Source organism: Panthera onca, chromosome A2, assembly GCF_046562875.1.
Source record: "Panthera onca isolate mPanOnc1 chromosome A2, mPanOnc1 haplotype 2, whole genome shotgun sequence".
In the NCBI taxonomy this organism is placed as follows: domain Eukaryota; kingdom Metazoa; phylum Chordata; class Mammalia; order Carnivora; family Felidae; genus Panthera; species Panthera onca.
Window position 1 is genome coordinate 116555675 of NC_138340.1, and position 16176 is coordinate 116571850.

The 16176-nt window shown below is 35.1% G+C and overlaps 1 protein-coding gene across 3 annotated transcripts in view; it reads left to right on the forward strand.

Annotated features, from left to right (window-relative positions):
* The window catches only part of PALS2 (protein associated with LIN7 2, MAGUK p55 family member), a 103030-nt gene that overhangs the window by 39839 nt on the left and 47015 nt on the right, over positions 1-16176 (forward strand). For 2 of the 3 annotated variants that reach the window (XM_078441337.1, XM_078441341.1), the window contains exon 2: positions 6218-6336. In XM_078441337.1, the coding sequence (XP_078297463.1) occupies positions 6220-6336 (117 nt within the window). In that variant the 5' untranslated portion in view covers positions 6218-6219. Of the gene's footprint in view, positions 1-6214; positions 6337-16176 lie in introns of all 3 variants that reach the window. The other variant, XM_078441338.1, reaches the window with a different exon arrangement.

A 16176-nucleotide genomic window follows, 5' to 3' on the forward strand; every position in this document is an offset into this window, starting at 1 on the left:
TTTTTTAAAAGATTTTATTTCCTTTTTTTTTACTTTATTTTTTAAAATTTAATTTATTTTTTAAATTTACATCCAGGTTAATTAGCATATAGTGCAACAGTGATTTCAGGAGTAGATTCCTTAATGCCCCTTACCCATTTAGCCCATCCTCCCTCCCACAACCCCTCCAGTAACCCTCTGTTCTCCATATTTAAGAGTCTTTTATGTTTTTATATTATTTTATAATGTTTTTAGATTATTTTTGCTTCCCTTCCCTTATGTTCATCTGTTTTGTATCTTAAAGTCCTCATATGAGTGAAGTCGTATGATACTTGTCTTTCTCTAATTTCACTTAGCATAATACCCTCTCGTTCCATCCACGTAGTTGCAAATAGCAAGATTTCATTCTTTTTGATTGCTGAGTCATACTCTGTTGTACACACACACACACACACACACACACCCCACCTCTTCTTTATCTGTTCATCCATCAATGGACATTTGGGCTCTTTCCATCCTTTGGCTATTGTTGATAATGCTGCTATAAACATTGGGGTACATGTGTCCCTTCAGAACAGCACACCTGTATCCCTTGGATAAATACCTAGTAGTTCAATTGCTGGGTCGTAGGGTAATTCAATTTTTAATTTTATGAGGAACCTCCATACTGTTTTCCAGAGTGGCTGCAACCAGTTTACATTCCCAAGCTCATTTCTTTCAAGATTTGTCTGTTGCCATTGCTGTGTCAATACTGCACTATTTTAATTTATACTGTTTTTATACTTGATAATGCAGGTTACTCCTTTATATTTATGCTTTTGTTTTCTAAAATTATTGGCTACTTTTACCCATATTCTCTTTCAAATAAATTTTGGAATAATTTTATTTAAAAAATCCTGTTGGGATTTCTATTACGATTTATTGATTTTTTTAAAGAAAAATTTGGAGAGAATTGACATTTTTATAGTATTAAATCTTCCTATCCCAGGACATGGTCTCTTCATTTATTTATTTTAAGCATTCTTCATTGTATTTTATAGTTTTTCTCATACCTATCTGGATGAAAATTTTTATTTTAGCATTTTTTACTATTTTTGCAAAATAGATTTTGTTGCTATTGTTAATGGGATCTCTTTTTTCCCTGCAATGATGTTTTCTAGTTGGTTATTACTATTAGGAAAGTTTGTTTTTTTTTTTTTTCTTTATTGCTCTTATGTCTAGTCACTTAGCAAAACTCCTTTAACTTAAAACTCCTGACTTAAATAATTTTTTAGCTGGTTCCTTGAGACTTTTCCAAGTAGATAGTTAACATCTGTAGTTTTTTAAAATGTCATGTCTTAATACCTTGGTTAAAACTTACAATATAGCTTTGAAAAGTACTGGCCTGAGTGGGCATTCTGGTCTTATCTTTGACTTTAATGGTAAAGCCTTTGGCATTTCTCCATTAAGTATGATAGTTCATATAGATTCTGGTATAAAATGACTTTCTTCTATTCTTATTATGGTAGCAGTTTTCCATCAGGATTAGGTTTTTAATTTTATTTGATGTGCTGTATTCAAAACATTGAGATGATAGGGTTTTCTTATACTGTGACAAATTACATTATATTTTTCTTAATGTTAAGTCATCTTTATATTACTAGGATAAAGTCTACTTGGCTATTGTTACTTTTTAAGACCTTGTTAGATTAAATTTGCTAGTACGTTGTTTAAGGTATTTGCATATATGCTCGTTAGTTTAATATATCATTTTTTTTTTTTTTGAGTTTTGAAATCTGCATTGAAGTTGGAATGCTTTCAGTCCTTTCTATACTTTCTTTTAAAAATGTGAAGTAGCTCTTTCTTGAAGGTTTGATAGAATTTATTCTTATATCTCTCCTGGCCTGTGTCTTTTTAAGAAGGTAGATCTTTGAAAACCTTTTCAGTTTCTTCTATTATAATCTATTTCTATTTTTATCTTTTTCTCCTACACTTCTGTCGTTGACATTTTCCAGGAAAAATCTCTACTTGACTAGATTTTAAAATAAAGTTGTTTATTACATTCTCTTTTTAATCTTCTTTTTGCCTGCAGTTACTTTCTCATTGCATCCCTAGTGTTACTTATGTCTTTTCTTAATCAGACTAGCCAAGCATTTATCTATTTTTATAGGTCTTTTGAAAGAGCCAGCTTATTGATCAAATTATGTTTTGTTTTTTATCGATTGCTGCTTTCCCTTTTATTAATTCCTTCTGTCTATTAATGAATTTCCCATCATCTTGTAAATTTTGGTCTTTGTGATCCACAGCAGGGTTTTTTTTATGTTTTTCTTCTCATAAAGAAAATTTTTAGTGGGAGAATTTTTCAGTTTGATCTTCCTACACATTATAATTTCATCTTTTTTTCTTACTTTTACTCTTTCTCCTCCCCACTCCCCACCCCAGTAATTCTGTTTCTTTGGCAGTTAATGTTTCTGTTTGTTGAATTTGGTGGTCATATTCATGCTGCTAGCTTTCGTAAGTGTTTGATGATTCTTGATTTGTTCATTTTTGTAATGGGATGATCTGGATTAAATATACTTTTCTCTTAAGTAAGAATTCCATTTATATGTGTCATTGAATATATATGTCATATATGTCATAAATAAGAATTCCATTTATATATGTCATTGAATATATATATTCATATATTTATATGTGAATATATATATTCAATATATTTTTCTCTTAAATAAGAATTCCATTTGTATTTTTCATTGAATGTAGCTTCTGAATAAAGGGTCCATCCTATAGTGATTATGGAGGAGGAGTGGAACTTGTAGGAAACTTTTGAGTTTTGGGGTTTTCTTTTATCCCTGGAATCTCTGAGTAAAGGAGGACACTTTACTTCCCTGGCTCCCACTCAACTTTGCTAGGTCCCCACTATAGAGAGCTTCCTCTTTAATGTGTTAAGGTTTTACATACATTAGATTTGATAGGTTTAATTTATGTTTTAATATTTTATAGAGTTAATTTTCATTATTTTTTGTTACAATTTTCTCACAGTTCCTCATTTTTTCATATGCTTTGAGGGTAATTTTGTTAAAAAGAACAATGGCATTTTTTGAATAGGTCATGTTATTAGATAACTAATTTATAAAGTCAGACCAATGAATTGATTTAGAGGAAACCATTCCCTCACACCATCCCATAGCATCCCAATACATGAGGGAGAAAGGGATTATGCCAGGTCAGAACATTATTCATTTTATTCATGATAGTATGAAATGAAAGTGTCAGAGCAAATCCTTGCATGTCAGGGAAGTTGTGTTAGTGTTTCCACATCCTGGTTTAACTGGAACACCAGGGTAGGTTGTTCCATATACACCTACTGCCTCACCAGTTTCTTCACCAGTTTCTGTCTGCCTACCCTACTAATCTACTCCAAGATGCCCAAAACCCAGATGGTTCTCATTCAGTCACGTAAAAAGGGGAATCCATGGAAGAGACCAAGTCCCTTCATCTCAACTCTCACCTTTGGGATTAGATAGCCTGGAACAAGGCAGACAAACTATGATCAAAACCAAGAAGGGGGGAAAAAAAAAAAGGAACAAGAAAAAAAGTGAGGACTTTTAAGGAAGCCTTGACAGGAATGTTAAAAATAACATCTGAATTCAACTCCAGAGAAAAGTGTTACCAAGGGAAAACAAAGTCTTAGTGGATGTTCTGAAACTGCCTATAAGAAGGGGTTGGGGAATGATCTCTAGGAGCTTGGGACTCAGTGAGGCTTTGGCTTCCAGTCTGAACCTGCCCAGCAAGCACACTGCAGTCTGTTTGGCTCAGTCTTCAATGAGAGTCCTTCAGCTCTATCAGAGTACTCCCCAGTGTGTTACATTGTCCTCAAAGTTCTGTAATTCAAGGAAGTGCTTGGCATGTTGACTCTTCTAACTGGAGAGGAGGTTTTTTACATGATGGCTGTTGGGGAGACTTTAGTTAGGTCTCTAGCTGCTGACTGTTGGTGTTGCAGACAGCTCCCAATTTGTGCCTTGACCATGGTGGGCCAGCTTGGTCAGGGTCTCCTGTTAGAGCAAGTACTCTCTCAGTACTTGCTACCGACCCATATCCCATAGTGGGCCATCTAGCCATCCAGCAGGAACAGGGTACCGCTGAGGGCTTCAAGTACTCCATGAAAGGAGTACTACTGATTCAAAGTTCTAGCAGGTGGGGGGGGGGGGGGAGTTCTCACCCATAACGGAAGGGGGATACCAGCCTCAGCTTGAAACGGGATCTCATAGGCATGGATGGCATCCAGAGCTTTCATCCTGGTTAGATAGTTGTAACAATTCTGATTTCCTTGGGTTTCCATTGTACCAGCCTTGCATCATCATTCCCAAGGAGCTAGGGTTCATACTGCATATCATGAAGCCTGAATAGTGGAATATCGGGTAGAAGCATGGGTCCCAAAGGGACTTGAGGTCCTTTTCAAGATTTCCTTGTAAAGCACATGATTTGCTTTTTACTAAAACTGACAATGTATACCAGGTTCCTGTAGACATTCACTAGCACAACATTGCCCCAGGACAACCAGTTACTGCCAAACACTGTGGTCTCCCCAACCTGTGGAGAACTGCATTGGTTTTTCCCACTCCCCTGCCTCATTAGCCCAGGTTTCCTGGAACTCCCTGGCCATTTCCTTATGGGGGGGGGGGGGGGGAACAAGCCAGACCTGGCCTGAAAACATGTGGGAGGGTCTGTTGCATTTTGATTAGAACTCCATTAAATGTACAAATTAGTTTGGGAATGTTTGACAACTTTATAACATTCAGCTTATCAGTTTCTGCAATAAAAGGGAAGGGGGCAGCAGAGATTTTGACATGGATTGCATTAAGTCTGTAGATCAGTTTGCCAATTTAGCAACATTAAGACTTCCAATACATGGAAATAAGGTATCTTTCTATTTATTTTAGTCTTCTTTAATTCTTTCAATGATGTTTTATAGTTACAGTGTATAAATCTTGCATTTCCTTTGTTGCATTTATTTGTAATTATTGTTTTAGTGCTCTTGTAAAAAGAATGTTTTCATAATGTCATTTTCAGATTATTCATCGTTAATATTTAGAAATACATTTGATTTTTGTATTTTCCGGTTGTATCCTGCAACAAAACATAACTTGCTGAACTCAGTAATTTTTTGTGTGTGTAGTTTAGGATTTTCTGTATACCAGGTATTATCATCTGCAACAATAGATAGTTTTACTTATTTCTTTCCAGTGTGATGCCTTTTATTTCTTGCCTAAGTGCCCTGGCTGGAATCTCCACTATAATGTTGAATAGAAGTGGCAAGAGTAGACATACTTGCCTTGTTCCTGATCTTATGGGAAGGCATCCAGTCTTTCACCATTAAGTATCATGTTAGTTATAGATTCTTCATAAACACCTTTCATGAAGTTTGGAAATTTCCCTTCTGTTCCTGGTTTGTTGAATATTTTTATCATGAAAAGGGTTTGGATTTTGTCAAATGCTTTTTCTGTGCCTCTTGAGATACCATGGTTTTTTTTGTTCTGTTAATACAGTGTATTACACTGATTGACTTTTATTTGTTGATGAACCACTCTTATATTCCTGGGATAAGTTGTACTTGGTCATGGTGTACAGTCCTTTTCATATGTGGCTGGATTTAGTTTGCCAGTATTATATTAAAGATTTGTGCATCTATATTTATAAAGGATATTGACTGTAATTTTCTTGTGATACTTTTTTGTGGATTTAGTATCAAGATCTTATAGAATAATTGGGAAGTATTCCCTCTATTTTTTTTTTTTTTGAAGAGTTTGTGAAGTATTGTTTTAAATTCCTCTTTAAAGTCTGATAGAATTTACCAGTGAAACCATCTAATTCTGGGCTTATGGAAAGTTTGTATTAGTAATCCCATCTCTTTACTTTTTTATAGATCTATTAAAATTTTGTATTTCTTCTTGAGTAAGTTTTAAATTAAAAAAATATATAAAGCAACTGCAAAGTGGTAAGTATGTATAAGGTAGTCTGATAAAGCCCAAATGGCATACAAAAAACTGTCCTCATGGGAATTCAACTTGAAACTTACAGCATTTAACAACTCATTTTATTAAAACATAACTTTCCAAAAGAGTGTTAATTGTTAATGTCTTTTTATTTAAATTATTTTACATATATAAAATATATCTTATTTTATAATTATATTTCATAATGGCTTGTAATTTAAGTTTTTTTGGTTTTGTTTTGTTTTTTGCTTTTATCTTAGCAGCAATGCAGCAAGTGTTGGATAACCTTACAGAGCTGCCCTCATCTACAGGAGCAGAAGAAATAGACCTTATTTTCCTGAAGGGGATTATGGAGAATCCTATTGTAAAATCACTTGCTAAGGTATAGTGGTTTATTCATAAGATTACTCAATTAGTTTTAAAATTGTCTTTTCAGAAGTCTTTTTAGATATTACTAATTTAGGACTTGGTTGATATACCTTTTGCTTAGCAAATAGTAACACTTATCACATAATGAAATCATGCACACAAAAATTTAGACCACTTTTGCCTCACCTGTGCAGACTTTTAATACAAGATAAAATGACTCTTAGTTTTAACCTAACACATTTAAAGTTTTAGGGAAATGGTAACAGAACCTGTGAAAAAGATCCTGGTGCTATCTCCGTTTCAACAATAGCAAGATACTGATTTTCTTCTTTTACATTAGAACATGTACCTGTTTTTCATTCTGGTTCTTGACTTCCTATATCTAGTACTTTTTGAAATCTTGTCTTTTTATGGCTAACCCTGATATTCTGAGTATTTTTTGTAATGAACTCTGTAGTTATGTCCTTAACTCATCCATAAATACACTTTTACAAGTATTTTTGGTCCAGTTTTATTTCATTTATACTATTTCCTGTATTAATTTTTATAAATATCACTAAAGCGTGGTGTATTAACTACTTCACAACCCAGCTCTCCCATTCTTTAGCATTCCCTCAAATAATTCTTGCTCTTGGGAACTCTGTGCCACATGTGCTCTCTGACCTGTCCTACGTGTAGTCATCTTGTCTCTCCCTTTGCCTCTTGCACTCCTACCTAGTATGTTGATTTCACCCCCTCCCATAATCATTTTTTAACCACAGTCTCTTTTATTCTTTTTTTTTTATAATTTTTTGTTTAATGTTTGTTTTATCTTTGAGAGAGAGAGAGCACAAACAGGGGAGGGGCGGAGAGAGAAGGGTACAGAGAATTCAAAACAAGCTCCATGCTGACAGCAGAGGAGCCCCAGTGTGAGGCTCAAACTCTCATCTCACACCGTGAGATCATGACCTGAGCCGAAGTCGGATGCCTAAACGACTGAGCCACCCAGGTGCCATCTTTTTTTCTTCTAACTTGTATAAAATGATACGTTTACAAAATTTTCCATTTGTAAAAGTGAATTAATGATGCAGATCCTCATTGTATTCAGAGCCTTACCCATTCTAAGATCCCATGATAGAAAGGCTTTGGCTCCTCCGTACAAACTAATCCATGTGTATATTACCCAACTGGAATTTAAATTTAGTAATTTTTTTTATAGTATACCAATCCCAACCTTTTATTCTAACAAAATAAGGGTTAATGAGTTATGGCTTCTCCAACTCTATAATGTTTACAAAGCAAAATTTCTGAATAGGAAAAGAATTTGTAAAGTTAGTACCTGGAATTAACTTAAAGGAAAATAAAAACTTTATCACATTGAGCTGTCTTTCAATAAATACAAATTAAGAGTGTATTTAACAACTTGGTAAGATATAACAGGACTTCAGAGGAAATCAAACATTTGTTTCTTATAATTACACAACGAGAGATAGATTCAGAAATGATTTCAGTTAGTATTTCAAACTTGCTTTTACAACTTTATGGATATTATTTAAAATTTAAAAAATACTTTCATAAACATTAATGCCTATAATATAAAATTGGTAGCAGTTAATAGCTTCTTCCTTAGTCTGTCTATATAAATAATTGATGAACCAATTAATTTATCCCTATTCTGTAAAACTAAATGGTCAATGCATTTGATTTCAGATTTAGCATTTTTGAAAAAAAAATGACCCAAACATCTAAATACTTATTTTAATACTTTGGAGAATTATAGGAATATGAAAGAAAAATTTTATTTCTTGTATTTTTTATTACTAGAGAGTTCTAAAACATTAAAAAGTATTTTTCTTTTTAACTCATTTAAGACTATTAATATGTAGAAAAAGATGAGAGATTTTTGTTATGCAAGCAAATAGTTGTGCTTCAGACTGGAATTGCTTTTGAATTCATGTTATTTTCCCCTCTAAAGAGAAACCAGGAAAAAGAGAATCCTGTAAAACTAATAAACCATCACAAGTGCTTTCAAATTATTCCTTTTCATACAGGAACTTCTAAGCAGTCACACTATGGTGAATATCTTTCCTTCACTCCTCTTCTGGCAGACCAGGTGAGGTTAGCTAGAGAAGATCTCCGGGGGAAGGGCACATGTGAATGGAGAGGCTTACATCTGCTTTGATTTTCTTCCCATTGCCAAATTAGCTGGTCTCTGTCTATTGATAAGACGATTCATCACAAAAATAAAAAATACAAAAAAGAATTGTTGTAACCTCATTTTTCTGCTACATGGAAGCAGAGTAATAGCTCTCAGTGTAAATGAAATAATCTTTGAATAGTCTGTGCAATATCTGTGTGGCTTTCCTCATATTCTAACGAGGTACCTCAGAGAACTGCCAGCTACATTTACCAGAAAGGTTAATGATCACATCACACAAGGTTACTGATGCTGTGGTCTAGCCTCCCTCTTTCTCAAGTCCCTCCTCCATCCCTCCCCCTCCCCCATCACTCCCTTTTATTTCCATAAGCAAATATTGTTGAAATAAACCATTCAAATGTGCTGTAACTTAGTGGAAGTCTACTAGTAGTGGAAGTTCCTAGGAGAGACTCTAGTTTAGTAATTTTTGATTGCAGTCTAAAGTTTATTAGATAATACTTTATTTTAATAGTAATAATAAAGGATATGATTACTTACTTTTTTTTAAGTTTATTTATTTTGAGAGAGAGAAAGTGCAAGTGGGGAAGGGACAGAGCGAAGGAAAGACAGAATCCCAAGCAGACTCCAGGCTGTCAGCATAGAGCCTGATGCAGGGCTTAAACTCATGAACCATGAGATCAGGACCTCAGCCAAGATCAAGAGTTGGACACTTAACCGACTGAGCCACCCAGGTGCCCAGGATATGATTTACTTTAAAATTCAAGCTTCTTATCATAAATACCAATTACTGTACCAGGTCAAGGTAGACTAATAGCTTCAGGGTCCATTGAAATATGTAGGGGCTACTTAGGCTATATTGACTAACTCACCCTTAGTTCTAATTGGTACTTTTAAAATAGTTTTTGACTCTTCCTTTGGTGTTAGTTGTCAGTTTTTATTATCAGCATATCTATTATACCTGTGTCTCTGTATTTGTTTAATTTATAGCTTTTGATCTGTAGATTTAGAAACTAGATAATAATATTATGTAAGACATCTTAAAATGTGTTTATAATTTACAGAGGTCTTTAAAATATATTGTTTTGAGGTCACCTGGGTGGCTCAGTTAAGCGTCTGACTTTGGCTCAGGTCATGATCTCATGGTTTGTGGGTTCGAGCCCCATGTTAGGCTCTATGTTGATAGCTCAGAGCCTGGAGCCTGATTTGGATTCTGTGTCTCCTTCTTTCTCTGCTCTTCCCCCACTTATGCTCTCGCTTTCTCTCAAAAATAAACATTAAAGGAACAAAATACATTGTTTTGTCTTCACAGCAACTTAATGAATTGAAAATCATGATTCAAAGTACAAAAATTATTTGTCTAAGGTCACTGTCCTAGTAAGTGACAGAGATGAGGTGTAGACCAGGTTTTCTTTCTTTAAATTCTGTGCTCTTTCTACTACAGCATAGGTTTTTGTGTGCATGTGTATTCTTAAGAATTTCTGGTAAAAAATTATTTTTAATGTGGCTTTGGTGCCATTGATACTGGCCTTATGGAGGATCATCTTGATCACTATTTTCAATAAAGGAAATGGCTGGATGGCTTTGGAGCAGCTCAGGTACTAGTGTAATGTAATCTTATGATAAAAATGAAATTAAGAACAGAATAACCAATAGTATCCAACATTCAAGCAGTTTCTCAATAAATGGGAGCAATGATAACTTAGTATTCCTACAATGAAAGAAAAGAAATTCTAGGAGGAAGGGAAGACATCTACTTCCAAGAAAGAGATATTAAGTCACAGCCCGCCAATACTCCCGGTACAAGTAGAGGAAAAATGGTTAAGTTGCTGAAGAAACAGAGAGGCATATGTTGCTAGACACATGGAGAGACAGGAATATGTGACTAATAATCACGAGAAAAATAATGGAAGCAGTTCCATAGATGATGCTTTTATTAGAGTTTATAAACAAATATTTTTAAATAATTTATTAATATCTTTTTAATAGAAGAAAAGAGAAAGTGAAGACATTTAAAATATAACTAGAAAATTAGAATAAAAAGCAATCAAAAGGTCATTTGTTCTTTTATTTTTTTAATTTACTTTTTACTTTTTTAATGTTTATTTTTGAGAGAGAGAGAGAGACAGAGACAGAGACAGAGAAAGAGTGTGAGCAGGGGAAGGGCAGAGAGAGAGGGAGACACAGAATCTGAAGCAGGCTCCAGGCTCTGAGCTATCAGCACAGAGCCCAACTTGGGCCTCGAAGCCACAAATCACGAGAACATGACCTGAGCCAACGTCAGACACTTAACTGCCTGAGCCACCCAGGCGCCCTTGTTCTGTCTTTTAGATTCCACATATAAATGAAATCATTTGGCATTTGTCTTTGATTTATTTAAACTTAGCATAATACCCTTTAGGTCCATCCATATTTTGCAGATGGCAAGATCTCATTCTTTTTTATGGCTGAGTAGTTTTCCATTGTTGTATGGATATCAATGTGTGTATATATATACACATATATACATATATATACACACACTATGTAATCTTTTAAAAATTTTTTTTTCTTTTGAGGGGTGCCTATGTGGGTCAGTCAGTTAAGTGTCCAACTTCTGCTAGGGTCATGATCTCACTGTTCGTGAGTTTGAGGCCTGCGTCAGGCTCTGTGCATACTGACAGCTCAAAGCCTGGTGCCCACTTCAGATTCTGTGTCTCACCCTCTCTCTGCCTCTCCCCTCTGTGTGTCTCTCTCAAAAATAAACATTAAATTTTTTTTTTCCTTTTAAAATAGGGTTGACACAGTGTTATTTTAGTTTCAGGCGTACACCATAGTGATTTGACAAGTCTATACATTATGCTGTGCTCACCACCAGTGCAGCTACCGTCTGTCACCATGCAACACTATTACAATACCATTGACTGCTTTCCTATGTTGTACCTTTTGTTCACGTGACTTATGCATTCCATAACTGGAAGTCTGTTATCTCCCATTCCCTTTCACATATTTTGCCCATCCTTCCACCTACTTCCCCTCTGGCAGTCATCAGTTTGTATTCTGTATTTATGAGTCTGTTTGTGCTTTTTGTTTGTTTTTTAGATTCCACATGTAAATGAAATCATATGGTATTTGTCTTTCTTTGTCTGACTTATTTCAGTTAGTGTAATACCTTTTAGGTGCATCTGTATTTTACAAATGGGAAGATCTCATTCTTTTTAATGTCTGAGTGATATTCTGGAACTATACAACATTAAGAATGGATCTCAATGTAAACTATAGGCTTTAGTTAGTAATAGTATATCAAATTGACTTATAACAAACATATCACACTAATACAAGGTGTGAATAAGGGAAACTAGGATGAGGCAGATACATGGAAATTCTCTGTACTTTCTTTTCAATTTTTCTTTTTTTCAATTTTTCTTTTTCTTCAATTAATTAAAACTTAATTCGCTAAAGTGCATAGTGTACATTAGTGTTCATACTTTGTGTTGAATATGTCTGTCTGGGTTTTAATAACTGTATAATGACAAATTAAGGTTTTGTCAAGTTTTGGTATTAGAGTAATGCTCTCCTTGTAGAATGAATTAAGAAATTTTTCTTCGGCTTCCTGGAAGAGATTGCAGAGAATCGGTATAATTTCTTCCTTAAATGTTTGGTAGAATTTACCAGCAAACCCATGTGGTCCTGGTGCTTTCTGTTTGGGAAGGTTATTAATTATTGATATAATTTTTTAACAGATATAGGACTATTCAAGTTATCTATATTTCCTTTTGTGTGTTTTGTTGGATTGTGTATTTAAAGGAATCGATCCATTTCATGTAGGTTATCAAATTTCTGGGCTTAGAATTGTTCATATTATTCCTTTATTGATAGTGTCAGTAGTAATGGCCCCCCCTTTCATTTCTGTTATTAATAAATCTCTGTCTTCTCTCTTTTTTCTTAGTTAAGCTGGAATTTTAATCTTTTCAAAGAACCAGCTTTTGGTTTCATTAACTTTTATTGATTTTCTCTTTTCAGTTGATTGATTTGTGCTTTAAATTTTTCTTTTCTTCTACTTTGTATTTAATTTGCTCTTTTTTGAGTTATATTGTAAGGTGGATGTTTAGATGATTGATTTTAGGTCTTTTTTCTTTCCTAACTATGCATTCACTGCTATAAATTTCTCTTTAAATATGGCCTTTGCTGCATCCCCCCAAATTTGGTAAGTTTTATTTTCATTGGTTGATATATTTGTAAATTTTTCTTAAGACTTCTTGGACCTGGGGCGCCTGGGTGGCTCAGTCGGTTAAGCGTCTGACTTCGGCTCAGGTCATGATCTCACGGTCCGTGGGTTCGAGCCCCGCGTCGGGCTCTGTGCTGACAGCTCGGAGCCTGGAGCCTGCTTCGGATTCTGTGTCTCCCTCTCTCTCTGACCGTCCCCCATTCATGCTCTGTCTCTCTCTGTCTCAAAAATAAATAAAAACATTAAAAAAAATTAAAAAAAAAAAAAAAAAAAAAAAGAAAGAAAAAGACTTCTTGGACCTGTGTATTATCAGAAATGTGTTGCTTTGGGGGACCTGGGTGGCTCAGTCAGTTAAGCATCTGATCTCAGCTCAGGTCATGATCTCATGGTTTGTGAGTTCGAGCCCCACATCAGGCTCTGTACTGACAGCTCAGAGACTGGAGGCTGCTTCAGATTCTGTGTCTCCCTCCCTTTCTGCCCCACCCCCAATTGCGCTCTGTCTCTGTCTCTTAAAAATGAATAAACATTAAAAAAAAATGTGTTGCTTTGTCTCCAAGTGTTTCATGGGTTTCTGGCTGTTTTTCTATTACTGAGTTTCGATTTAATCCCATTGTGGTCTGAGAGTATACTCTATATAATTTTTATTCTTATAAACTTTTTAAGATGCGTTTTATGGCCCTTACTGTGGTCTGTCTTGGGAAATGATCCATGTGAGCTTGAGATAAATGTGTACTCTGCGCACTAGTATGTTCCCACCAGGGGGAAAAAAAATGTGTGAGAGTGTCTGTCTTCTACCCTATTCTCACTAACATGGTATGTTACCAGAATTTTTATCTTTGCCAATCTGATAAAAAAAAAAAAAGAATATCGTATTATAATTTGCTTATACTTCTCATGAATGCGGCTGTGCATCTTTTCATATGTTTAAGAGTTTGAATTTCCTTTTCTGTGAATTTTTCATATTATTTGCTTATTTTTCTTAATGTGTTGATCTTTTTCTTATTGGTTTGTAGAAGTCCTTTATATATAAGGAAATTAACCCTTTGTCTATATTATGATTTGTAAGTATTTTAACCCTAGTTTTTCACTTGTTTTTTGACTTTGCTAATTTTTAACAAGAAATTTTAAATTTTAAATGTTAATTTTATTGGGCCTTTTTTGCTTAATTTATGGCTTTTCCAGATTTTGCAACATAAGTTAGAAAGGTCTTTCCCACTCAAAGATTATAAAAAGTATCTTTTATATTTTCTCTGAATACTGTTAAAGCCAAGCTTTAAAAAAAAAAAAACAAAAACGGTTTTTCTCATTTTTAAAAGCATAACAGATTCCCATTTCTAGTTTTTTGACATCTGTGTGGTTCTCCTGATTCTACAGATACCTCTAAGAATGGCTCAGCAATGTTATTTAGAAGCTCCCTGAGTACTTTGATATACAATTTATCTAACGTAAGAATTTGACCTCTTTGGTTAACTAAATTTCTGACAAGTTCTTTACTCATTAGAGAATTCAGTTCTAATTTATTTATACTTATTTCATCTTTGTTGTTCAAAACAAATCTCATTCTCTTTGATATAATGTATGCAGAAGCAAATTAGAAATTGCTTTCTATTCTCATTTCTACTTTCTGCTCAAATTCTTATTTATTTTTGACCATTTGTGGGCTTCTCTTGATTTTTCTTGTCCTAAATGTCTAGTATAGAAGAGGATAACTCTTTGACCACAGCCAAACTTATTTCTCATGTACTTAGCTTTTTCAGGAAATATTTAATGAGCAACTACCACGTACTTAGCCACATTCAAAGAAGATAGAAACAAAATTTATGGGGCACATGGGTGGCTCAGTTAAACATCTGACTTCGGCTGTCAGGATCTCATGGTTCGTGGGTTCAAGCCTTGTTTTGGGCTCTGCGCTCACAGCATGGAGCCTGCTCCAGATCCTCTGTCTTCCTCTCCCTCTGTCTCTCCCCCACCTTGTGCATGCATGTGCACGTGCTCGCTCTCTCTCTCTCTCTCTCTCTCCTAAAAATATAAATAAACATTTTAAAAATTTTATGGTATTTTGGTCCTTGCTTTTAAGGGAGAAAAGGTTACTACACAAAATGATAATAGTATTAGATACAATATAATAAATAGTAGTATTTGTCTCTTTATTATAGCCCACAGCTTCTGTTAGACTTTTTTTTATTATTGTTATTATTATTATTTGCTTGCAAGCATGGTTAGACTATGCCAATATAAAATACCTAAAAGTCCTGAAAGAACTCTTTCCTCTCTGTAGGTCATTTTTCTAAGATGCAGTGGTGAATAGGTTTCTCAGAACTGGACCTACCAGGTAGATTAGGCCATATTTGTGTCAGCTCCAAGTGTTCTACAAAGCCAGTTGTGGCATGTTCTTTCAACCCTTGTGGCAAGTGGAATATATTTTTATTAAGTTATGCTCGTTTTTTTTCTTTTTTTTAATCTTTTTTAATTTTTAATGTTTATTTTTGAGAGAGAGAGAGAGAGAGTGTGTGTGTGTGTGTGTGTGTGTGTGTGTGTGAGCAGTGAGGGGCAGAGAGAGAGGGAGACACAGAATCCGAAGCAGGCTATAGGCCCTGAACTGTCAGCACAGAGCCCCTCATGGGGCTCCAACCCAAGAACTGCAAGATCGTGATCCGAGCTGAAGTCAGACGCTTAACCGACTGAGCCACCCAGGCACCCCTTCAATCTTTATTTTTGAGAGCACAAGCAGGGGGAAACAGAGAGAGAGGGAGACACAGAATCCAAAGCAGGCTCCAGGCTCTGAGCTGTCAGCACAGAGCCCATCGTGGGGCTTGAACCCACGAACAGTGAGATCATGACCTGAGCCACCTGGGTGCCCCAATTATGCTAGCTTTCTAATAATGCTTTTTCTTAAAGGAAACAAGACCCATTTATTCAAATAGCTAATGATTCATCTGTCCTTCTGGTCAGTTTTTAGTATTTCCTTTTTTTTTTTTTTGGTTGGTTGGATTAGTTAAATTCAAGTTGGTACTTGCCTCTTAAAAGCTAGTAAATATATTCTGACTTTAAAATGAATAGAGGTCCCAGCTTCTTTCAACAGTATCTTAGAGCTTAAAAATCTACGTAGTTAACAAATATGGACCTACACTTGCTTTCTTGGAAAAACTAAAGTTGATCTTGATAGCCCCAACTGTATTTCAGAAATGAGCTTTCCGGGGTGCCTGGGTGGCTTAGTTGGTTGAGCATCTGACTTCGGCTCAGGTCATGGTATTGCAGTTCATGGGTTCAAGCTCTGCACTGTGCTCACTGCTGTCAGCGGAGAACCACTTCACATCTCTGTCTCCCTCTCTCTCTGCCCCTCCACCACTTGTGCTCTCTCTCAAAAATAAACATTATGAAAATATTTTTTAAGAAATTGGCTTTCTGTGTTAATATAATTACAGCTACAGTTTCACTAAAAAGCTTTTTTCTGAGAATTTCTGTATTGTGTGGTGATATTCTTTTCCTACTACAGAACCAGTCTGTGCAGT